We start from the raw sequence: 25,053 nt of genomic DNA on the forward strand, positions 1-25,053 counted from the left end.
GGCTGTGATGGTCTTTGTTTTCATGTGTGAGTGGGGTGTGTGTGTGTTTTGGATCAGGTTAGCCATATTGATTTGTATGCTGTTGGTGGATTTTTGTCACTGTCCTGTTGGGCTGTGTATGTGATAAAGGGGAGCCATACAGGGGTGAAGGCATCTTCTTCTATTTGTCCCAGTGTCAGTTTCAGTTTACAGTGGTACCTCGGGTTAAGTACTTAATTCGTTCCAGAGATCCATTCTTAACCTGAAATTGTTCTTAACCTGAAGCACCACTTTAGCTAATGGGGCCTCCTGCTGCTGCCGCGCCGCCGGAGCACGATTTCTGTTCTCATCCTGAAGCAAAGTTCTTCACCTGAAGCACTATTTCTGGGTTAACGGAGTCTGTAACCTGAAGCATATGTAACCTGAAGCATATGTAACCCGAGGTACCACTGTATTGGTTAATTTTTCTAGTAAGGCCGTTTCCCATACTATTTGGGACAGCATGAACAATGTTGGCCGAGTTTCTGTTTACCTGAAGCAGCTGTAGCTGGCACAGGTAGCCCAGGCTACAATAGGAGCAGTGTGGAACCCAGAAGTTGAAGCCATCAACCTGAATCATATCGCCAGCCAACGGATCTACTGAGTAAAGTTCAATCCAGATAAATCAAAACTGATAGCAAAGCACTCATTAGACCAGTTGGCTGGGGATACGTCTAGTCTGGGTGGAGTCACACTCCCTTGTTATGGTTCACCCATATCCAGTTCCAGGATTTCAGCTTATTCTTGAGAAGATGCCAGCAAGTTGCAATAATACTTCATAATAAATGACTACTATAAAGGGCATAGCCTTTGTTACTTTCCTTTTCCATTTATTTAAGGAGCAGACATTTAGAGCTACCTAATGGAAATGACACAAGCTTATTTTTTAAAAATTGTGCACTCTGACCAAGGGTATCACATCATACTTCAATAAAAGCAAATATACAACTTCAAAGTAATACCATTGTTGAGTCACAATGAGCGGAAGTTCTGAATGGTGCCTGACGTACAGAGCCCTTTCTTCCATTGTTGAGTTTTACTGTTATGAGAAAAGTATTTAACCTTCTTGTGGCTAATTATCGCTGACTTAACACCTTTGAACTGCAGAGTTTTACAACTTTTGTTTTCATTCTCATGGCAACCCTGTGAGATAAGTCACTGGGAGAGGTCAATCCTAGGTGGAAATTTTAACTTGGAGTCTGCACCACATACTACTGTACAGCCCATTGGTTCTGCACAATTGAATAAAGTCATCCAGTGTCTGTTAATTGTCATTTAGTTTGGTCTCCCGAGGTGACAATGTGTAAGTGTGAAACATATGATTAGACAGTTCTTTAAGAATTCGTTGTGATTGTGTAGTTCTTTCGAAACACCCATATCGGGGGTGGCATGCAGGGGATGAATAGCTCAGTTGGTAGAGCATGAGACTTTTAATCTCAAGGTTGTGGGTTCAAGTCCCACGTTGGGCAAAAGAGTCCTGCATTGCAGGGGGTTGGACTAGATAACCCTTGTGGGCCATTCTAACTAAACAATTCTATGATTCTAGGGAGGTTTATATACAGTATTAAAGGTAAAGGTAAAGGTACCCCTGCCCGTACGGGCCAGTCTTGACAGACTCTAGGGTTGTGCGCCCATCTCACTCAAGAGGCCGGGGGCCAGCGCTGTCTGGAGACACTTCCGGGTCACGTGGCCAGCGTGACAAGCTGCATCTGGCGAGCCAGAGCCGCACACGGAAACGCCGTTTACCTTCCCGCTAGTAAGCGGTCCCTATTTATCTACTTGCACCTGGGAGTGCTTTCGAACTGCTAGGTTGGCAGGCGCTGGGACCGAACAACGGGAGCGCACCCCGCCGCGGGGATTCGAACCGCGACCTTTCGATCGGCAAGCCCTAGGCGCTGAGGCTTTTACCCACAGCGCCACCCGCGTCCCTCATATACAGTGGTACCTCGGGTTAAGAACTTAATTTGTTCCGGAGGTCCGTTCTTAACCTGAAACTGTTCTTAACCTGAGACACCATTTTAGCTAATGGGGCCTCCTGCTGCCGCCAGAGCACGATTTCTGTTCTCATCCTGAAGCAAAGTTCTTAACCCGAGGTACTATTTCTGGGTTAGCAGAGTCTGTAACCTGAAGCGTCTGTAACCCGAGGTACCACTGTACTGTATTGCAAGACTCTTGAGAACAATTGTCAAGGTCCGGTTCATGGGCGATTAAAGTCCCGGCTGGGGGCGTCGGAGCTGGGGGCTGGATGGCGGGGTGGGAGCAGGAACGGGAGTCCAGAAGCCAGGAGTCAGGAAGCCAAGAGTCCGAGGGTCAGAGAACTGGGAGTCAAGAAGGCAAGGGTCCAAGGTTCAAGAAGCAAGGAGTCATGAAGTCACAGGTCTGAGGATCAAGAAGCAAGGAGTCAAGGAACCAAACGCAGCAAGGCAGGGAATGTGTTGCTGTGGCAAAGAGCCGAAGGGAAAATGCTGACCTTATATCCCTTCCTGGCTCTTGCCACCAGGTGCTATGTGTTACCAATCGGCCTCACCTGTGCAGCCGCGCCTTGCCTCTTCAGAACAAACTTAGGAAGGCCCCAGTCCTGCAGAGTCCTATTGGTCACAGACCCTGGCTCCTGCACACACATCTGACAACAATATAGTACACTTGCATATTCTGCACAGGCTTTATTGTGCACACAGCTTTTCCTTTGGGTTTGTGCATGAATGTATACTTGGGCAAACTTCTGTTGACCCATATTTCTTGCGGCGGAGAGGGGAAGCAGGTTTTATCCCTCCCCAATAGTTGCCCTGATTGCCCAGTGAGGTAACGCAAGCAAAAGAGAACAAACACCATCTTCATGGTCCCATCTTTGGATTCATACATTGGAGTAATGTGCTACAGCAGGGCTGGGGAAACCTAAGACTTGTAGGATCTACTTTGTATTGTACTGGGACCGTGAGAGCCAAGTGCTCTTGAGCCAAGTGCAAGAGACATAGACTAAGTAAAGAATCCTGAGCCCAGGAATTTGTTCTGAAGCCCAGAACTGAATGGAGCTCATAGTCTTCCCACACACAAATCTGTTCTTGGTTACCCCAAGCTTTCTTCATTCCAGCTGTATAATTAAAGACAGAGCAGGGTTTCCTTTGGTAGATAGCTTTGCTAAACAACTGAACCTCAGAAATCCTTGCTGATCAAGCAGGAATCTAGCAGAAGATTCAGATCTGCCTTACACCCAACCATGTGTTATGATAGCGAGTTGGTTTAATATAGCGATAAGAGATGGAACTAGAAATCAAGTCAATCCCTGGTTCAACTCCATCTACTGCTATGGCGTTAGTAAGTTGGTAGCCTTAAGCAAACACACTCTTTAAGTCTCGTATGTAAACATGATGGGAGTTGTTAGAAGTCTCCTTCCACCCTCTTTCAGATCACCCCAAGCACCACAGCTCTGGATCTCTTTACCGCTAAGACCCATATAGTTTTAAAATGGAAAGTGGTGACAGCAATACTGAGGAGCCAATGACCTAAGGAGCACTTGCTGACTATTTTACTTTGCAGGAGGGTGTGAGTGCGCACACTCATTCTGTACAACATGCACCATATATGTTGGCATGGTGTAAATCTGTGAACGGCATGAAAAGCAGGAGGCATATATAAAAGGACGAACCGTGTGGACCAAAAAAATGGAGTCTCAGTGTTTTGAATTCTAGACTACAAAATGTAAGGTTATGTCTTCTGGGTCAGATAAATATTATTGCTAATGGTATGAGACTGATGGATGGGAAGACAGATCTTAGGAGTTGCTTGATAACAACAAGCAGATTTGCCTGGAGGTAATTTGTCCTGCAATGTACCAGCTCTTTACCCTAGCTGGGATCGTATTTGTTGGTGTGTAGGGAGGTGAATCTTCCATAAGATGAGGTTGGATTCAGTGACCTTTATGGTGTTCTCAACTATGTGACTTTATGAGAACAATTTTTTTAAAAGCGTAAAGAGAGTACTGAGAATTTCATGTATAAAACACTCTTACATCTGATTTTTTTTTGCTAAATTTGGTTAGAGTTTGGAAAGGGTCAGCACACCATCTTGATTTAAAATTGTATCCAAATATAGACCAGAACCACCTTGATCTCAAGAACCACTACACTTAGTGGGGTGATTATATCTTTAGGGGTGTCCAAATCAGTGCAGTTTATAATGTTTTGGTCTTCCATCTTGATCCAAAATGGCACCCAGTGGTTTCTAAACATAGAACAAAACGCACTCCTTGATCTTGGAAACCATTGTACCAAATTTGGTGATGGTCCTCTTCAGGAATGTCCAGATCATTACAGTTTGGAACATTTTGGTCTTCCAACTTGATTCTAAATGGTACCCAACATTGTCCAAACATAGACAAAAATCTGCACCTCCATCTTGGGAACTGTCATGCCAAGTTTGGCAACAATAACTCTATAGGTGTTTGAACGGACGGGGAACAGACAGATAAACCATTTTCCAAAACATTGATGTACCCCAATCTCTGAGCAGTGCAAGATTCCAAGGGTTCCAGGAGATTACCCAGGGTTCAGTTTCCTTGGAATGGGGGACAGTGGAGCCTGTGGTGTCTTTAGGATGTATATAAGATGGAGGGGTTCAGAGCTGGTGGTGCTGTGGTCTAAACCACTGAGCCTCTTGGGCTTGCTGATCGGAAGGTCGGCGGTTCGAATCCCTGTGATGCTCCTGTTGCTCTGTCCCAGCTTCTACCAACCTAGCAGTTCGGAAGCATGCCAGTGCAAGTAGATAAATAGGTATCACTGTGGCAGGAAGGTAAATGGCAATTCCATGCACTCTGGTTTCTGTCACGGTGTTCCATTGCACGAGAAGCGATTTAGTCCTGCTGGCCACATGACCCGGAAAGCTGCCTGTGGACAAACACCAGCTCCCTCAGCCTGAAAGTGAGATGAGCGCCACAACCCCATAGTCGCCTTTGACTGGACTTAACCGTCCAGGGGTCCTTTACCTTTTACCTTTTGCCTCACAGCATTAACACCCCAAGAGGGTCTTGCTTCTCCCACAGCCAAGACAGGATATAAATGAAATAAGTAAATAGTAAATAAATGTTAATATTAAGTACATGACTACCTATATTTTAGGGCTACGGGTGGCGCTGTGGGTTAGACCACTGAGCCTCTTTGGCTTGCCGATCAGAAGGTTGGCGGTTCGAATCCCCACGACGGGGTGAGCTCCCGTTGCTCGGTCCCTGCTCCTGCCAACCTAGCAGTTCGAAAGCACATCAAAGTGCAAGTAGATAAATAGGTACCGCTGCGGCGGGAAGGTAAACGGCGTTTCCGTGCGCTGCTCTGGTTCGCCAGAAGCGGCTTAGTCATGCTGGCCACATGACCCGGAAGCTGTACGCCGGCTCTCTCGGCCAATAAAGCGAGATGAGCGCCGCAACTCCAGAGTCGGCCACAACTGGACCTAATGGTCAGGGGTCCCTTTACCTTTACCTATATTTTATACAGCTTGCCTAATGCTTTTTCTCAGCTTTTTGAGTGAAACTATGGGAAACTTGTTTAGCATGTTGTAACAGGACAATCCTGTGCATGTTTACTTGGAGCTAAGTCCTTCAGTGTTCTTTTTTTTTAAAAATAATTTTTATTAACAGGCCAATCACATCACATTATCACATTGATTCCAAATTATACAGCCAAATTTTAAATTTTGTTGGGGGTACCCATACATCAAGCTCAGCTCGAGTCCAAAACAGCATCACTTATCTTACTGCATTAATTAGACAGTTCTGTCCAGTTTGATCCGGCTAGTCCTTTATTACTTCTTTTCTCTTCTTGTTGTTATCATAAATTCCTTTCTTTGCGATCTCTGATGATTTTCACAAGCAGGTTAAAAGCTGGCATTCTATGTGGATTTTGTACTTTTCCAAAAATCATATCGATCCGGGACAGCCTCTGTACAACGCTTCCATAAACAAAATTAATCTCCGATCTGTCCTTTATTTTTCTCAGGCTTACCAAATAAATCAAATGAGTCTGGGGGTTCTGTCAGGTCAAACTTACAACCAGCATTCCTTCTCATTCAAACAATCCTGATTCTCCTCCCCCAGTCCTTCTTCCTCCGGCAAACCTGTCATGGCGAGACGCCATTTTTTAACTGCGTCATAAAATTTTTCCTCTTTTCTCACCGTTCTCCAGTCTTCTTTCCTGTTATACTCCGTCCCACATAGTTCTTAAAATCCTGCCTGTGATTCATAGAAACGCAACGTTCTTGTTTCTATCTGGGGTGAAGGGTTATTAATGTCACATCATGCAGAGAAAAAAAGGGTTTTTTCCTCCACCCCCCCCTTCGTTCCAAACATACAGTCTCCTTATGGTGATTCATCAGAAGATTTACTTATCTGTCCGTCACTCCTGGTCGCAGAGATCCATTAATCAGCAGCCTTATCAGTCGAGCTTTACTTGATGTATGTGCTTTCAGCTTCATTTCCAAACGTATGTTTCCAATTATAATTCCAAGCTGCAGCAACCAGCACGCGCTAATTGGAATCGGCGTCAGGAAGATCTGACTTCACCGAGGGCCTGTGCCAAGTGTTCAGCACCCCAACACTCGTTTCAGGGGGTGCATTGTGAACACCGCTGGCAGGACAGTTCTCCCCCACATCCTGGGGGAGTTTAGGAAGGCTGCATACTTCCCATAGCAGCCCCTTAGTACCTCGTATGGGTCAGAGAGGTGTTATTGTCAGCCATCTTCCAATGCGCCACCTGGTGGCCCCCCAAGTCCTTCAGTGTTCAGTGGCACTTGTGTATCAGCTGTAATTAAATATTGGTAGTGCTATCAGAATCTAGGTAAAATGACTGGGATGTGATATGATATGTGGGGCACAGGTCATTATCTCCAGCACCTGGAAATGTGTGTAGAAATGGCATAATATAATGGTCTGTTTTGTATAGCTCTTGATATTTCCTGAAATATATGTTTGCACAATTTTGCATCTCGCCTTACTGCTTACACGGAAGATGTCTCCTTGTTTCCCCTTAATCTTTCCATTATTGTTTTGAGAGATGACTCTTCGCAACACCTCTGAACAAAGCATTTGCTGTTCAGACACCAGGAAGTAAAGCTGCATACATGGTGTACCACTACAATTTGGTTTTGCTCTAACAATAAAAGTTTCAGAAGTATGGAAATACCAAAGCTACGTCAACAATTGGCATGGGGTTGTCCTAAGAACACAAGAAGATGCCCTCTGTGGGTTAGACTAGGGTTTTTGGAAAGGAAAATTTAGAACTGCCCAGTGGTTATAATTCATGTGCAAAGTGTGTGATGATACAACACCTACGGATTTTCCTTGTGTGCATATACGGTGGTACCTTGGTTCCTGAACGGCTTAGTTGTCGAACAAATCGGCTCCTGAACGCCGCAGTGTTCCAGTTTGAGAATGTTTTTCAGAAGCTGAATGACGCAGCTTTCGCTTGAGTGCAGGAAGCTCCTGCAGCCAATTGGAAGCCGCGCCTTGGTTTTCAAACTGTTTTGGGAGTCGAATGGACTCCTGGAACAGATTAAGTTTGAGAAACAAGGTACCACTGTACATGCTATCTTGCTTAGAGTTGCATTCCATGATAATTTAGAAGCCTACAAAGAGTGGGAGGAAATCCTCAAAAATGGGTCTGTGTGTCTCTGTGGGCTCTAGAACAAGTGTGACTTTTGATGGGTAAGAAGCACTTCCAGATTCCGTATAAATGCCTCTTTGAGGTCAATACAATGTTGACTTTTGTTGCAGTGATAAATCTAGCTCTCCATTTTTCTTTTTGAAGCTCAAATTCAATAATTTTATGCTGTGGTGATACTTTCAGACATAAATGTTTCATGTAGCTTTGCCCCCAAAAGATTCCTGTTAAAAATGCCATGTTGGAGATTTTTGACAATGCCGTCCTTATCATGACATTTCAGGAAAAGGCAGTCCGTGTTCTACAGTACAATTATTTGCTTCATATTATAAATATTGGTGAATGCTCTGTGGAGAATAGCAGTGGAGTCTGTGGGGAGTGGCTCTGGCAGGGAGAAGGGAATATGGATTTGCTTGTTCAGGGTCTTCTTCCACATTGTTCCCAACAGCTTTTTTGCATCACTTAATACAATATTTGCATGGCTTGAATTATGGAACTGTCCAAGTGTTCTTTTTGAACTGCTCATAAATATGGCCGGCACATCAGTAAACAAAAGCAGCTGCTGACATCACCATATGATTTCAGGCTCCCTCAGCCTGAGAGCGAGATGAGTGCTGCAACCCCATAGTCACCTTTGACTGGACTTAACCATCCAGGGGTCCTTTACCTTTTACACATAGATCTGTCACTTCTATTGGAGATACGGTAGTTGGCTACATGCCCCACTGGACAATGAAAACCTTGCAATAGTTATCTCAGTTAATTCTGAAAGACAAGTTAGAAATATTTTTAAATATATAAGTGAAATACTTGCAGGTATAGTGACTACCTTTGAAAAACGGACAGCTGTATTTTCTGCATTTTATTCAGAGTAAGCCCCAATCAGATACAGTGGTACCTCAGGTTAAGTACTTAATTCGTTCTGGAGGTCCGTTCTTAACCTGAAACTGTTCTTAACTTGAAGCACCACTCTAGCTAATGGGGCCTCCTGCTGCTGCCGCACCGCCAGAGCGCGATTTCTGTTATTATCCTGAAGCAAAGTTCTTAACCCGAGGTACTATTTCTGGGTTAGCGGAGTCTGTAACCTGAAGCGTATGTAAACTGAAGCATATGTAACTTGAGGTACCACTGTACACTAGGGCTTCCTTCCTTCCCGTTATGCCTGCTTAATTTTACACGTGGAACTCCATAAATTTCCACCTTAGTTGAACTGAACTTTGCAAAGCCCCTTCTCAACGAAGAGAGAAAAATGAGGTCCTGGAACACAAACTTGCCACCGGGACTTTTACACTAGCAGCCCGAAAGATGGCAGGTAAGATTTCAGCCTGTAAGCCCAAACTATTGTTTTTGCTTGTCTTTCCTTAAAGCCAGCAGGAAGTTGGTTTGGCACAAGAGAGGGTTTTTTTGGTGGGTGGTGCATTAGGGGCATGGTATTATGTCTGGAGATTGGCTGCAGAAATAAAAAGAGTTAAAACTTTTTTTCTGGCTTTTTAAATTATACAGCCCTTAGAAGACTGCGTGAGTCCAGTGTGAAAAGAACATTACATCAGCAGCTGATAACATCGTCCACCGCCTGTTTCAGGCAGTTACCGAAACCAAAATGTCTTCTACAGATCCTTTTCAGCAAATTATGGTGAGTTGATTAGACTTTCTATTTCCAGTGCTCAGGATAAACTGCGGCTAATAACAATGGCATTAACTACCACAAATTATTTTAACGAGGCTTGCAATTTTAGGGATTGTGTGTATAAGCATTATGCACTGTAAGTTTGGGCGAGCCGGGAAAAATGTGAAAAAAACTTGACGTGAAAATATTTTAAGTGCACTGAGTAAGGAAAAAAATATTCCAGCTGGCTTCAATTCATGTATTTCTGAAGATAAGGGGATATAAACTCTGTAAAAAAACAACTGTAAACGCGAAAGCTGATATGTTTAGTAAGATAAATTCTGTACTAGCGTGTAACTAGGTAACTAAAACTTTAATTACAGATTAAACTCATTAGTTGAGGGGCTGAAAATAAGCAAAGACTTCAGGATTCTGGTTTGCTGTTCGCTTTTCAAGAAGACAGTTCCCCCTCTGACAAATTACGGAAACTAGATGTGGAAGGCTTGTATTGAAAACTTGCGAATGACCTTCCTTCAAGCGAGAAGAACCAAAGGCAGAGGAAGTTGAAGGAGCTCAACCGCAAGAAATAGTTGATTTCAAGTTTTAGAGGTGTAAAATTTGTTGAATTATTGAAGCCGTGGAAAAATACCTGTGCCTCAACCATGGGCGTAGCCAGGAGTTTTGTTAGGGAGGGGGCAGGCCTTTTGTTAGCTATGTATTTTTATTAATTTAGGGTGGGGGCAATTGCCCCTCCCTGCCCCCCTTTCGCTATGCTCATGGCATCAACATGGGCGTGGGGGGGGGGAGGATGACATTTTTGGGAAAAACCAAAATATCCGCTAAACTTACTTATGAACCCTGCACCATAGCTGTCAACTTACAGATTTGAAAATAAGGGACCAGCAGCCTCAAAAATAAGGGATTAGCAGCCAAAATAAGGGATTTTGCTTAGTTTATACAGAAATCCGGCACTGATGGAGCCATGCTGCTTTTGCTGCCACTAACTGTGTTTTGCAGGGGGTTGGACTAGATGATCCTAAGGGTCTACAGCTCCGACCAAAGAAGAGGGGCAGACAAAACTGATGAACGACGTTGAGATGCCAAAGCTTACAGGCAGAATTAGAAACCAGGAAGAGGACCTCTTTAATAAAGAATGGGGAAAGTTTATAATTTAGTTGAAAAGCTATTGTAAAGAGTTACATACATTGGTAGGATTGACAGAAAACTTGTAGTAAAAATTTGAACTATGGATGGACAAATGATTTATAAAAATAGAGTTATGAAAGGGATGCAGAGGGGGAAATCACTACATTAAGATGCTGCACTGGTTGGAGGGTATGCTAAAGAGCACGTCGGGGCTGCCGTCGTCCTGGCGCGAGGAGTTCCATCGGCCATTCCCTGCCCGGGGGGGGGGGGGAGAGACTCTTGCCCACGCCGCCCACGAGCCCAGCATGAGGTGGTTGCGGCGCCATGGCAGCCGCTGAAGTGCCGCCCTTCTGCGTCCCTCCCCATCCCCTCCTCTTCCTCCTCCCTCAGGACGCCTCCTCAGCCGCCGCTGCCGCCTCTGGCTTCTCCTGGCAGCGCGGCGGAAGTCTCGCAAGAGCAGGGCTGCCTGCCCGCCCACTGCCACCTGTCTCCTCACGACAAGCCCCTGAGGGGGAAAAGGGAGAGACGGAGATGCGGCAGCTCGTGTGTGTGCTCTCTCTCACGGCAGAGGACCCCGAACCGCTGCTTCCCTCCCGAGCCGGGCGAGCATGAAACCTGGGAAATTTAAGGGACATCATCAATAAGGGACAGCATTGGGAAACGGCACTGGGATAAGGGAGTTTCCCGCCAAATAAGGGACGCTTGACAGCTATGCCCTGCACCCATTTTAGTGTTTTAACTACTTAAGTGTGTTATTTTATTACTTGTTTGGAATATAAAATTGTACTACTTGGTATACAGTTGTACCTCGGGTTAAGTACTTAATTCGTTCCGGAGGTCCGTTCTTAACCTGAAACTGTTCTTAACCTGAAGCACCACTTTAGCTAATGGGGCCTCCGCGCCGCCAGAGCCCAATTTCTGTTCTTATCGTGAAGCAAAGTTCTTAACCTGAAGCACTATTTCAGGGTTAGCAGAGTCTGTAACGTGAACCATATTTAACCTGAAGTGTATGTAACCCGAGGTACCACTGTACAGGCAAAATTGCACAAAGTCAGAACACCCCCAGAATGACCACAGCCAGTGCTGAGTGGGACTTATTCCCCTCATGCAAGGTGGGTAGCTTTTTAAGCCCCCTTTGCCTTGCTTACTGGCTCTGGGAAGGTCATGCGAGGCCTCTGGAGAACCTCTCACAAGATCTTACAAGATTGCAGAAATCTTGTGAAATCTTGCAGGAGGTTCTGCAAAGGCGTCACATTATATTCCCAGAGCCCTGTAAGCTATACAGAGGCTTTAAAATGTTCTTTCTGCAGCAAGAAAGCACGTCACAGAAAGAGTTTTTTTTCTGGAAAATGTCTCTTCCCCACTCCCTAATTTTTCTGGGGCCTTTACAACTCTATATCGTTCAGATGTCATTTTACAGACTTGATCAGGAAACACCGCTTAAGATTGGGAGGGATGCCAGCTGAGTAAATTGGTCAAAAACCAATAAATAATTAGAAACTTAGCGGACAATCCTTGAGTATCTAAGGCTCTCCCTCTGTCCTTTACTGAATGGGCTGAACAAGAGTAGTGCAAATCAACTATTGTTTATGGATTATTAATTTTTAGTTAAGGCAAAATGGTTCAGTCTGAGTTCTGTTTGCTTCGGTTCAAATCATTATGGGCAAATACATTTTAACTTTTTTACTGTGAAAATTAGTAATTGCACCCTTAAATGCAGGTGTACCTTTGCTGAAATTAACACGTGGGTTCTTATTCTCTCGAGAACTGTATGAAAATATTAGCTGTAGTATATCCAGACTCTCTGGAAATAGCTGGTAGCAGGAAAAGAAAGCGGCATCTGTTGAGAGGTAGCTGCCAGATTATTCATAATAATGCTAAACTACTGGGGTGCTAAAAATACTTTTCTGTGCTTCCTTGAAGTGATCCTTTTATCATCTCTGTGGCTTTGGGTTTCCCTCCACATACAGTCACATCCTTTTCGGTGAGTCTGCTGCAAGGAGGCTGTAAAAGCGCGTATTTCACCACTCTTGTGGCTTTACCAATGGCAGTCTAATGTGTGCATGTTTCTTTGTGAGTGAGGAATGGAGGACGAACATGATCATATTAGGGGTTTATCCCATTGCAGGTTGTCACATAGTAGTAATCCTGCGCAATGGCTTGCATCTTTTCTGTAAGAGGATGAGGTTAGCTACTCCTGCCACCTCCTGGATGAAAAGTGTCACTTGGCATATTTGAATATCTGAAAGATTTACAGTGTGCTCAAACACTTCCAGCGACTTCCAGATCCAGCACTGTCTACTGTGCTGCATAAGCAGCTCATTGTTTTATTCTTTTTTGAGGTTTTATTTCAATCGAGCGGTAAATAAATGTTGTGAGATGAAACAAAAAAGCAAATGACTGATGCCAGGTAGCCAGAGTCAGGATAAAAGGTAAAGGCAAAGGGACCCCTGACCATTAGGTCCAGTTGCAGGTGACTCTGGGGTTGCGGCGCTCATCTCGCTTTACTGGCCGAGGGAGCCGGTGTACAGCTTTCGGGTCATGTGGCCAGCATGACTAAGCTGCTTCTAGCGAACCAGAGCAGCGCACGGAAACGCCGTTTACCTTCCCGCCGGAGTGGTACCTATTTAACTACTTGTACTTTGACGTGCTTTTGAACTGCTAGGTTGGCAGGAGCAGGGACCGAGCAACAGGAGCTCACCCCGTCACGGGGATTCAAACTGCCGACCTTCTATTGGCAAGCCCTAGCTCTGTGGTTTAGACCACAGCGCCGCCTGCGTCAGAATACCAAACACATAATACAAAACAGCTGAAGCTTTACATGGTAACAACAACCAACTACTATGAAGTACAGTCCTGGTCACCACCATCAAATAGCATTAAAAGGCAGAAATTTCAGTGAGTTCTGTTTTCGTTATGGTCCCTCACAGCTACTTAGGCCTGCATTTTGCTCCAAATAAAGCAAACCTCTGCAATTGTTTTAGAAATTGTCACATGTTCGATTTAGAGCTGGCGCATAAGAAGAATAGGAATCCTTTTTTTAAAAAACCCAGCCATCTTATTATCTGCATGCAAAGGACTGATTTTACTACTACGGTTCGTGTTTTGTTAGCCCCAAAATGGAAAACGAGCAAAGTCCCAACTAAAGAAGAATGGCAACTTAAACTGATGGAATATGCGCAGCTCACAGACCTAAGATATAGAATAAGAGAACAAGAAGAACATACGTTTAGAGAAGATTGGAAAAAGTTTATTGAATATATGGAGGAAAATTGTGTGTATCTGAAAACGTGGGCAGCATTAAGATGAATTTAACAGTGTAAATAAGTTTTGATGGATGTTATAATGGAATACTGATTGGTTTAGTTTATATAAAATATGCAGGGATTTATGCTGTGCAAAATGAACCATGGAAAGAGAGGAAGGGAAGTCGCTGATATTTTGAGGATGTTTAAGTGAATATTCTAAAATGTAAAACAGAAATTTAATAAAAATTATAACAAAAAAAGATGATTTTACCAATACTACCAATCCATCAGTTTAGCTGATAAATCAGCTCCTTTTGGCTCCTCCAAGCCTCAGTTGTCACCTATTAGCAACTGTTCCAATTGGCTGGAGTGAAGGGGAGAGAGAACTTTCGGGCCACTCAATTGGCTTCCTTGACAGACCAGCTCTGATTGGCTCCCCTTCTCCCTGCCTGTTTCCATTCAAGCTGCTCACTATTAAAAACAAATGTAAGAATTGGTTTGCTTGTCATGCTCTTCCTTCTCCAGACTTTTTCGCTTCTGTGTTTTGTCTTTTAGGATGTGAGCCTGCGGTAAGGGATGTCTTGATTGTTACTGTCTAAGGAACACTGGGAACCTTTTTGGTTCTAGAGCAAAGCTTTTAAAAGTTTTAAAATACATAAATAAATGTAACCACTCTTATGCAATTTTTTTTAAAATGGTAGGTTTTCCTCACTCTTTCTGTGCATGCAGATGGGTGAGGCATAGTCTCCAAATCCATATACAGTGGTACCCCGCAAGACGAACGCCTCGCAAGACGGAAAACCCGCTAGACGAAAGGGTTTTCCGTTTTGGAGGCGCTTCGCAAAACGAATTTCCCTATGGGCTTGCTTCGCAAGACGAAAGCCCATAGGGAAATCTCCGGGACAGCGGGGAAGCACAGCGCGTCTTCCCCACTGTCCTCGGACCTCCTCCCGCCGCCCGGCATCGGAACGAAGCTCCGATGCCGGGCGGCGGGGCGAGGACGCCTCCTCCCGCCGCCCGGCATCGGAACCAAGCTCCGATGCCGGGCGGCGGGGCGGGAACGCCTTCTCCCACCGCCCGGCATCGGAACCAAGCTCCGATGCCGGGCGGCGGGGCGGGGACGCCTCCTCCCGCCGCCCGGCATCGGAAGAAGCTCCGATCGGAAGAAGTCCTCCGCTGTCCCGGGGTTTTTTAAAATGCTGGGGGTGGGAAGAAAAGCCCTTGTCCCCCCCCAGCCTTCAGAAGAGGTCGGGGGACAGACTGTCCCCGGACCTGGTCTGAAGGCGGTTTCCCTAGGAACGCATTAATTGATTTTCAATGCATTCCTATGGGAAACCGTGCATCGCAAGACGAAAAACTCGCAAGACGAAGAGACTTGCGGAACGAATTAATTTCGTCTTGCGAGGCACCACTGTACCGTATTTTTCGCTCTATAGGACACACCTGACCATAGGACGCACCTTGTTTTAGAGGGGGAGAACAAGGGGAAAAAAATACCCCCCCCTCTGCTCAGCCCCCCCGAGAGTCTTGCTCTCCCGGCTTCAGCAAAAGGAACCGAGCCTGGAGAGCGAGAGGGGTTGGTGCGCACCGACCCCACTCGCTCTCCCGGCTTCAGCGAAAGCAATGCAAAAGCAGCGCTCCCTCTGAGCTTCGGAGGCTTCGCGTTGCTATCGCTGAAGCCAAGGAGCCTGCATTCTCTCCATAGGACGCACACACATTTCCCCTTCATTTTTGGAGGGGGAAAAGTGTGTCCTATAGAGCGAAAAATACGGTAGGTTAGTGTGAGTAGAGAACCAGGATGGTGTATGGATAAATGAATGCAGGCTGGAAGAAAATGATGTTGTTTATGCACATTCAAACACTCCCCTTTCCTTTTGTGCAACAACTGCTATCTGGAAAGACGGGGGAGAAGCTATTTTCAGTTCCAGAGTAATGTTGAGGTCTCTGAGTTTATCCTCTCTGAGTTTAATTATGCAGTATAGCTGGAAGAAAATTGACAGTTACCATTCAGCAGAACCTGTATTTATCTAAATCTTATTTGCAACAGAAGCATAAGCCTGCAGGACACATGCCACCTTTTATACTCACTGTAGGGGTAAATGGTTGCATTTTCCTCTGCCTAACCCTGGCATAAATGTGTGTGTGTGTGCTGGGTGTTTGTGTCTGATAGGATTGTGCTCTAACTCTGTCTTTTTAAAAAAAAGTTTTTGAGTTCCTAAGACAATAAACAGGAGCAACAGAAGTAAATATTTATAGTAGACCAAAAGAATAAGCTTAAGATAAACAGGCTGAGAAAAAGGAAGCCTGTGCAGGAGGAAAAGTGATATGATTAAAACGAGAAGTAGAATGTTCATGGAAGGTTTGGATGACATATAAACATAGAAAGCTTAGTCTGAGTGAGATGATTGATCCATGTTGCGTTCTTCTACTGAGCTATAGCCCTTCCTCTCATGAGTACACACCAGTCAGGAAGCTGGGCAAGAACTTTGAATCTTGAAGTTTTTCTGAAGTCTAGATTGAGTGATGATCTTCCATTGTTGTCAGTCAAGCGAAGTCTTGAGTACAAAAGACTTCATAGATGTTTGTGCTTACTGAGGGCTAGTGGTAATGTGGCAAAAAGTTGTAAGATGCACAGAATGGCTGAAATTCTACTGCCATAAGCTGGGTTGCATGGTTGGTCCAAGCTCTTCTGAAAAGCCGAAGTAATCAAATATACCTTGGGTTAAGAACTTAATCGTTCTGGAGGTCCGTTCTTAACCTGAAACCTGAAACTGAAGCACCACTTTAGCTAATGGGGCCTCCCGCCACCGCCGCCGCGCGATTTCTGTTCTCATCCTGAAGCAAAGTTCTTAACCCGAGGTACAATTTCTGGGATAGCGGAGTCTGTAACCTGAAGCGTCTGTAACCCGAGGTACCACTGTATTCTTCAGTTGTGCAACAATGCTATGGCCGGTAATGTCAGGCAAGGGGAGTATCTCAGTACAGTGGTACCTTGGGTTACATACGCTTCAGGTTACATACGCTTCAGGTTACAGACTCCGCTAACCCAGAAATAGTGTTTCAGTTTAAGAACTTTGCTTCAGGATGAGAACAGAAATCATGCTCTGGCAGCGTGGCGGCAGCAAGAGGCCCCATTAACTAAAGTGGTGCTTCAGGTTAAGAACAGTTTCAGGTTAAGAACAGACCTCCGGAACGAATTAAGTACTTAACCCGAGGTACCAGTGTACTCGAATAGTACGTAATCCACAAAAACCCAATAGTGCTGGGCTCCCAGCTGCTAGCCTTTTTCAAAATTTATTGGTAAGGTGTAGCGATGAATGGTTCCTTTTCTTCCGATGTGTCAGCAAAATTGTTTCTATCTTAATCATTGAAAAACAAGCAAACATGAGAGCCTGGCGACCAGATCGCTTCTGTTATCTACTGTATATGCCGTTTAACACTGTCGGAGAACTCTCAGCAGTTAGTGAGACAGGACTTGCCCTCACAGAGGCCATTTTGGTTCTTCCTCAGCAAGACTTGTGCTTGGTAATTCCACCTTTTACAATGTTTCCCACCAGTTCTTCCAGAATGGGCGTTAAGTTAACCAGCCTATAGTTTCCAAAATCCTCCCCTGCTCCCTGGATCCCTTTCTAATAATTGGTGTTACATTGGCTGCCTTTCCCTGACAAATGACTCAGTAGTTTCTCGAGGCTTTTGAGCAATTTGATAGAAGTAGGGCCCTCTCATAAACCACATTCTTCTTGGGAGTTGTGTCAGAATTGGCCAGAACAGTCTCGCCTTACAGCTGTGCTTTTGGCCCTCTGCTCTTCTCTCCTGTTGGTCTTCAATATAAGGATAATAATAATAATGGCCTACCTTGGAAATTAGTTATAAGGAATGTATGTGAAGTGTTCTGAATGGTCTATAAAGTGCTATTCGTGCATGCTAAGTAATTATTATACTTAATATATACAAGTATATAACTACCATAAGTGTTTCTGAGGAGAGCCCAAAGAGAAGGGAGCACATAACCACCAGTGCCTGAAGGAGCCCATCGGTGGCCTGAGAAGACAGTTGGAGAAAGCCCACCCGCCATTTTCCCTGGGGCCATTCAAGACCTGGGTGGCTTGAGGGAAAACAGAAGCCAGGGAGTGTCATAAGCTGCTGAAGGCCGGCTTGAGAAAAATCTGTACCTTTTTTTGCTTGTGTTAATGCTTCGCATTGTAAACTGCCTTTGGTTCAGAAAGGCAATATATAAATGTCATTAATAACCAATTAATAAGTAATTGGGAGGGACGCGGGTGGCGCTGTGGGTTAAACCACAGAGCCTAGGGCTTGCCGACCAGAAGGTCGGCGGTTCGAATCCCCGCAGCGGAGTGTGCTCCCATTGCTCGGTCCCTGCTCCTGCCAACCTAGCAGTTCGAAAGCACGTCAAAGTGCAAGTAGATAAATAGGTACCGCTCTGGCGGGAAGGTAAACGGCGTTTCCGTGCGCTGCTCTGGTTCACCAGAAGCGGCTTAGTCATGCTGGTCACATGGCCCGGAAGCTGTACGCCGGCTCCCTCGGCCAATAAAGCGAGATGAGCGCCGCAACCCCAGAGTCGGTCACGACTGGACCTAATGGTCAGGGGTCCCTTTATCTTTAATAAGTAATTATTTTATCCTTAGTTCTCTCTGTCCCTGTGCAAAGAAGGAAACGTGCTTTTGTGAAGGGAGCTGTTGAAACAAAGCTTTCCCCCTTTCTTAAACGTCTCCGTAAACTTCCTTGCTACTCCCAAGGAAGTAGAAGGAAAATGCGGGTGCGGACATGATGCGTTCAGTTTCAGCACCATGACTTAGCGTTCCTGTCACAGACACTGTGGGAACGGTATGGGCAAACTCTGGGCTTTTCCAGTAGGCCTAGAAAGCTTTGGTTGGCTTTACACTCTATCAATAGAGGTTTGAGAGGAATCATCACTCCCTTCTTGGAAACTTTTTGTTTTGTTTTGCAAAGCATATTGTTTAGACAGGCCTTTGAGGTATGAATCTTCTCTTTTTAACCAAACAGTATTTATTGATCTGTTTAAAGATCTGTTTTCATGAATGAATGGTTTTCACTGTTATACTCACATGCTGTTTGTTTGTTTTGGGGAGTTTTTCTCCTGTACTTCCTCCCCAAGGCTACATTTGAACAAAAGTGCTGATTATATAAAGAGAAGCAAGATCAGTGTGCTTTCCCTAAGGAAGTTTGCTGGTACCTTGTTAGCCATGCAGTACCTGCTGAGATAGAAGCAAAGGACCCTTCACACCCCAGATATTTTTCACTTCTGTTCATGGCATGAAGGAAGAAGAACAAACTTTCACTCCATGAAACAGGAGTGGGGACCTTTTTCAGCCTTGTAGTTGTGTTCCCTCATGTTCCCACCTTGTTCTGGGTGGACTCTTGAGGGCCAGATACAAAGGCCTAGGGGCCTGTATTTGGCCTGAGGTCTCCCACCCCTGTTATAAAAGGTTCTCTGCCTACTTACTGGAGTGGATCCTTATTTGCCCCAGGCAACTAAGCTAGTTAATAAACTAATATTCTGGCAATAATGTCAAGTTAACCCTGCCATTGTATTGTTAAAACCCAGCCTTGTTTATGGTGTTTGAGGTGCGTCAGCTGGGCAGATACTGTCGGAAAACAGGAATTCCTAAGCAGCATTTCTTTTAATTTATTTGTTTTTTATCCTCATTATGTTTTCCTCTTATCAACCAGCTCCACCCCCCCAATAAATCTGTTCCTAGATTAGCTGTTGAAAGGACAATAAAGTTGAGTGTCCTCAGTACGTTGGGGACGGCTACTCCACAAATGTGTAGGGCCTCCCAATTGCAGATTCAGTATGGTCCTACACAGTGCTGGGTTTACATATAAGCTAACAAACTATAGCTTAGGGCCCCACTCTCTTGGGACCCCCCCAAAAAATTAAAGAGGAAAAGAACTGGATGTACCTTTCCAAAATATAAGATAAAAAGACAAATAAAATAAGACCTACATACAGCAACAGTGTTTTGTGTTGTGTAGGCGCCTGTGATGTAAGTAATGATAGCCTGCTCCCTAAAATATCACTGGTAATTATTTCACTATTAATAAACTACTTCTTAATTGTATTTCACTATTCATATACAGTACTTCTTCTTAATTGTATTTCAGTTCAACAATTACTTTGATAAAATACATATTTTGTTATGTGCAAATGGCTTTAGATACCTATTAGGTCCATAAATTACCATATAGCATATCTTCTACACAAAAAACAGTGGCAATTTGTTGTTGACAAAGGACAGCTGGACATATAAAGGGCCCCATTACCTTCAGTAGCTTAATCAAACTTAAATCCGGCCCTGGTCCTACAAAATTGCAGAATATATCTTGCCAGGGTCCAAGGAGGAACCTGGGGCTATTAGAAAAGAAGCTGGTTGTTAAAGAATGCTGATGGCACAATACTGAACTTCACCCTCAGCTAAAACTCATAGTTGGGCTGATACAAGAATGCAACCCACTGTGTCAAAAGCCACTGAGAGAGGAGACCTGGAAGAGGCAACAGAAGTCAATTTCCCTTCCAGCCAATTTCCCTTCCAGCTGATGTCAAAAGCTGCCTTGATTGCGCATGCAAACTGGAAGGTGATTTGGGGTAAAGCAGAGAGTCTGGCCTAACAGGTTAGGGCAAAACGTTGGGGTACTACATCACAGAACACAGTGTTACTGGTGGCGTCAATAAAGCTGCCTGTCTTGATAGGAAAGGACATTTGCATGGTCCTGGCAAGCCGTTGTGTGGCTTAGCATGGGGTCTGAGCCGTGTCAGTGTGGAAAGGATCCTGTGAAGTTAGAAAGTTGGAAAACAACTGCTCTAGTATATGTAAGTATCCTGAATGTAAACCCATTTCCACATGCACGTAGGCATACGGTATGCCTTCTGCAATATAGTATTTAGGTATAATTGTACCTTTCCCGTAGGAGGGAATTACAAGCGCAGGGTAAAGTTAAAGGCATCTATAAAACAACTTTTGGCTTCCCCAGCCCCTGCTGTGTTTTTTGATGACTAACGAAATGTCTGTGCAATACCAGTGCTTGGAGGGGAGGAGTGTTGAATTCATTGACGCTAAAAATTAAAAACACAAAGGTGTGGTGGCGAGGGGAACGAGCAGTTGTGTAGGAGTAGTTCTAGTCAGTTACGCTCAATGTAGTCTCAATGTTCAGTAAAGCTGAAGACTTCTGATTCAGGATGCTGTGTCTTCCAGTGGGTGCTTCATTTGCTTTTGGGAAAACAAACTTGGGGAGTGTCTTAGACAAGTTGAAAATGGGTTGGAGAGGGTTGTTTGATTTATGCGCTCTGTGGCTTTTCATTTCCTTCCTAACATCAGCTGTTGTTTTGGCATGCAGGTGGAACACCAGTATTCGCACATCTTTACCGTGACGATTAAGCAAGCCAAGAATGTCACCAAAGGGTCTTTTGGCGACATGCGTAAGTATCACTTCAGCTTTGTTCCTATTGCTCTGTGGGGTATTTTGGTGTGTGCATGCGCTCCAAGTTACACATGCTGAGTTCTTCCCGTATGAGAGGGGTCTAATCTTAAGCTTGCTATTTTTATCTGGCTTTTAAATTGTAATCAGCCAGTTAGAATCAATGACTAAGGTAATGCGGGTTCCTTAAACAGCATTTTTGTTGACTGTATTTTTTTTTTTAATGATAGGCTTACTTGTTATTTTACACTTCCCAGTACAGTGGTATCTCGGGTTAAGAACTTAATTCGTTCTGGAGGTCTGTACTTAACCTGAAACTGTTCTTAACCTGAAGCACCACTTTAGCTAATGGGGCCTCCTGCTGCCGCTGCGCCGCCGCTGCACGATTTCTGTTCTCATCCTGAAGCAAAGTTCTTAACCTGAGGTAGTATTTCTGGGTTAGCAGAGTCTGTAACCTGAAGCGTATGTAACCTGAAGCGTATGTAACCTGAGGTACCACTGTAGCAGCAAAGTCAATGAGTGTGTTTGCTGCCTTTACTCTTCTTAGACTGACTTAGAATTCAGCAATTCACTTACTGAAACTTAGAGGTTGCTGCGGTCAAGAAAGGGGTGTGTGCAAAAGTTTTGCTGAGTCCTTATGGCAAAACAGAAAGTAAAGCCAAAAGTGTGCTTTTTGTTTGAAAGGCACTCTAGTATGAGCTCTTAGAATAGGAGTGACCACTGCTCTTCCTCTCGGATGTTTCAGGCTACAATTCCCATCACCCCTGACTATTGGCCATACTGGCTTGGACTGGTGACAGTTGTGGCCCACAACATCTGCTATATCCCCCCTTTAGAAATTAATGTGTGATCATTTAATTCATCAACGTGCTGCTCTTTCCTATGCATTCTCACCCTTGCTCAACAATACCAGGGGCTGAAGTTTTGAAATTTCGGCACATGTTGCTTAACTTTACTACTGATGAATTTTCAAAGTAATTGTGTGCATAGGAAACCGGGTGGGTAAGCAGAGTTATATCCCATCCAGAACCCTGTGCGTGTGTTTTTTGTTGTTAGTTTCTGATCTATTTTTCCTTCCTTCCCTGCATATATGAATATATGTTTTTTGGAATTGCAGCAGAGCTAGAGGTTTATGCAATACTTGTGGTTTCGGTGGCAAATGCTGCCTCATATTCCTTCGAATGAAACTAATTGCTTGTGAAGGGTAACGTATTCATATGGCACAAAGCACTGTGGGGCAGTCTCACTCTTGCCCTACAGATTGCACAGAGAGGCAAGTTTGCTCTCATATCGGTAGCTGATAATCTCGAGACTTTATTGATGATTGTGAAGGAGGCCAGTGATACTATTCCAAGGAAGTGTTGAGGGCAACCTTTGATGACACATTTTGCAGAAAACCTTTCTGCAAAGAGAAAAAAGTAGTCATCTAAAGATCCTTGAGAGTTGCCATTACGTCTTGGCTACCTGCTGAAGTGAAGTTGCTGCTCACCTAAAAACATTTGCAGATGTAATTGGAGTCTCAGCAACCTCAAAAGCTAGATTAGTAAATTTTGTGCAAGATGATAACTACAATGAAAAGTGATATCTTTATAAGTCCTGTAGGTACTGGGGTGGGTATGTTTGATAGCTTCTCCCTGGCAACTCTTTTGCCTTGACTGGTTATTGGTATCACCTGCTGGTGATGGGACGTGGGTGGCGCTGTGGGTTAAACCACAGAGCCTAGGACTTGCCAATCAGAAGGTCGGCGGTTCAAATCCCCGCGATGGGGTGAGCTCCCGTTGCTCTGTCCCAGCTCCTGCCAACCTAGCAGTTTGAAAGCACGTCAAAGTGCAAGTAGATAAACAGGAAGCGCTCCGGTGGGAAGGTAAACAGTGTTTCCGTGTGCTGCTCTGGTTTCGCCAGAAGCGGCTTAGTCATGCTGGCCATGTGACCCGGAAGCTGTCTGCAGACAAACGCTGGTTCCCTCGGCCTATAGAGTGAGATGAGCGCCGCAACCCCAGAGTCGTCTGCGACTGGACCTAATGGTCAGGGGTACCTTTACTTTTACCTTTATCACCTGTTGGAAAACCCTGGGAAGAAGGAGGTGGAGAACGCTGGAAACATTTGGCCTGTCTCAGGGCTCCTTGTTCTCTAGCCTTGTATACTACCAAGGCCTGTTGGGCTGCCCTGACAGGGTGACCTCAGACTGTGGACATTTTTGGGTCACTGCTTTTGCCATTTTGGAGAGAATGGTTCACTCCTGAGTGGGAAACAGGAATGGCAGACTGTGTCAGGTGTGTATTTCCAACTCAGCGAGAGGGGGAGTCCTGAGGGGGCCGACACTTCGCTGAGATCATAGTTGTGGTTATACACTTGAATAACTGGAAAGCCATCAATTCCCCCATTGCCTGGGGGATTCCAGCCATGTCAGAGCCCGGCCAGCCCATCCACTGGCCGGAGGGGCGTGGCCGGGACCATTTAAGCGGAGGCGCGAGCCGGAGGACTTCCTCTTTGGCTCGCTTCCTTAATCACTCGCCCTCCCTCCCTATTTTGCAGGTTTAGGCACTGGCTTTGCTATGGACCTTGGTTGGTCACCGTTGAGGGGTCTGGCAGGAATTTTTCCACTTGGCAAATTGGCACTGGCCATTTGGTTTTCGCCTACCACGTAGCAATCCTCACAACTTTGTTAGGGTTGTGGTGTGTGTGTGGGGGGGGAGGTGTGGCCATCACCTGCCCCTCCAAGCTTAAGGATAATCCGTTAAAGGAATCCGGGGGTGTTGATCTTTTCCAAAGCCCGGGTTGGGGGCTAGGGCCATGACATGACCCCGACGGGAACACCAGGGGGAGCTTGAGTTGGTCTGCATTGACAGGGCTTCCCCTTCTGGTGGTTTACCCTTACCAGACTTCCTGCGCATCGGGCAGGAGTCAGATATCGTCGGGTCCATTCAGTGCCTAAGCCAATACCACTCACATTCTGCAATCAATAAAGCTGTGGCCAAATTTGCCCAATAACATTAACCTAATATCCGTGTCTTTGTGTGCGTTATTTCTCAACGAGGTCGTGGCTTCGGGGTCTTGACACGCAACTCCTGCAGCCAAGCTGGTGCCAAACACATTGCTCTATTTCACTCCTGGAGGCAAACATTCCATTGTCTATCGAGACAGATGAATACCAACAACAACTACTGTTGTGAAATGGTCTGCCTGCTAAAATATGCATTGACATTCTACCAGCTTCTCAGATGAGCATTCCTTTGATCTCCTGACCTGAACCTCCTGCTTTAATTGCCGTATTAGCAATTATGATTTTTGAGCTCTTTTAATAGGCTTGTTTTATTGGATGTTTAGCTTAATGGTTTGATGGACTTGTTTTAATGTGTATTTTAATTATGTGTGTTTATATATATATTTAGGTAATTGGTTTTATACTTCTAAATCACTTAGAAGACACGTTGGCAATTAAGCGGTATATTAAGTAAATAACACCTGTTATTAAAAGGCCAGTGTGGCTGTGCCCTAAGGAAGGTTCTGGCTGGGAAAGAAAAGGCTGGAGCAGATCTGGAGCCAAGGGAGCCAGGTTTCTTCTTCCTCTGGCAGTGGAGATGCAGGGAGGTCCTCCATGTGGGGTTTCCCCAGCTTTCAGACGGCAGCTGTTATCTGTGCACAATTTTGCATATACATGCTGTCCCTGGAGTTGTGGAGTTGAACCCTTTCATAAGAGGTGACTGCACAGTAGGTGGCGCTATGGTCTAAACCACTGAGCCTCTTGGGCTTGCCGATCAGAAGGTCGGCGGTTAGAATCCCTGCTATGTAGTGAGCTCCCGTTGCTCTGTCCCAGCTCCTGCCAACCTAGCAGTTTGAAAGCACACCAGTGCAAGTAGATAAATAGGTACCACTGTGGCGGGAAGGTAAACGGCACTTCCATGTGCTCTGGTTTCCATCACGGTGTCCCATT

At 45.0% G+C, this 25,053-nt stretch overlaps 1 protein-coding gene and 1 non-coding gene across 4 annotated transcripts in view; both read left to right on the forward strand.

Moving 5' to 3' along the window:
• Window positions 1–25,053, forward strand: part of PLA2G4A (phospholipase A2 group IVA) — a 91,426-nt gene that overhangs the window by 28,395 nt on the left and 37,978 nt on the right. Inside the window, exons 2-3 of one of the 3 annotated variants that reach the window (XM_028732514.2) lie at window positions 9,165–9,294; window positions 21,039–21,120. In XM_028732514.2, coding sequence (XP_028588347.2) covers window positions 9,262–9,294; window positions 21,039–21,120 — 115 coding nt within the window. In that variant the 5' untranslated portion in view covers window positions 9,165–9,261. Of the gene's footprint in view, window positions 1–9,164; window positions 9,295–9,709; window positions 9,877–20,642; window positions 20,896–21,038; window positions 21,121–25,053 lie in introns of those variants that run through there. The other 2 variants (XM_077928335.1, XM_077928334.1) reach the window with 2 other exon arrangements.
• TRNAK-UUU (transfer RNA lysine (anticodon UUU)) lies at window positions 1,415–1,487 on the forward strand. The gene has a single exon. It is a non-coding gene; the product is annotated as a tRNA-Lys (tRNA).

Source organism: Podarcis muralis, chromosome 5, assembly GCF_964188315.1.
Source record: "Podarcis muralis chromosome 5, rPodMur119.hap1.1, whole genome shotgun sequence".
NCBI classification, from domain to species: Eukaryota; Metazoa; Chordata; class Lepidosauria; order Squamata; family Lacertidae; genus Podarcis; species Podarcis muralis.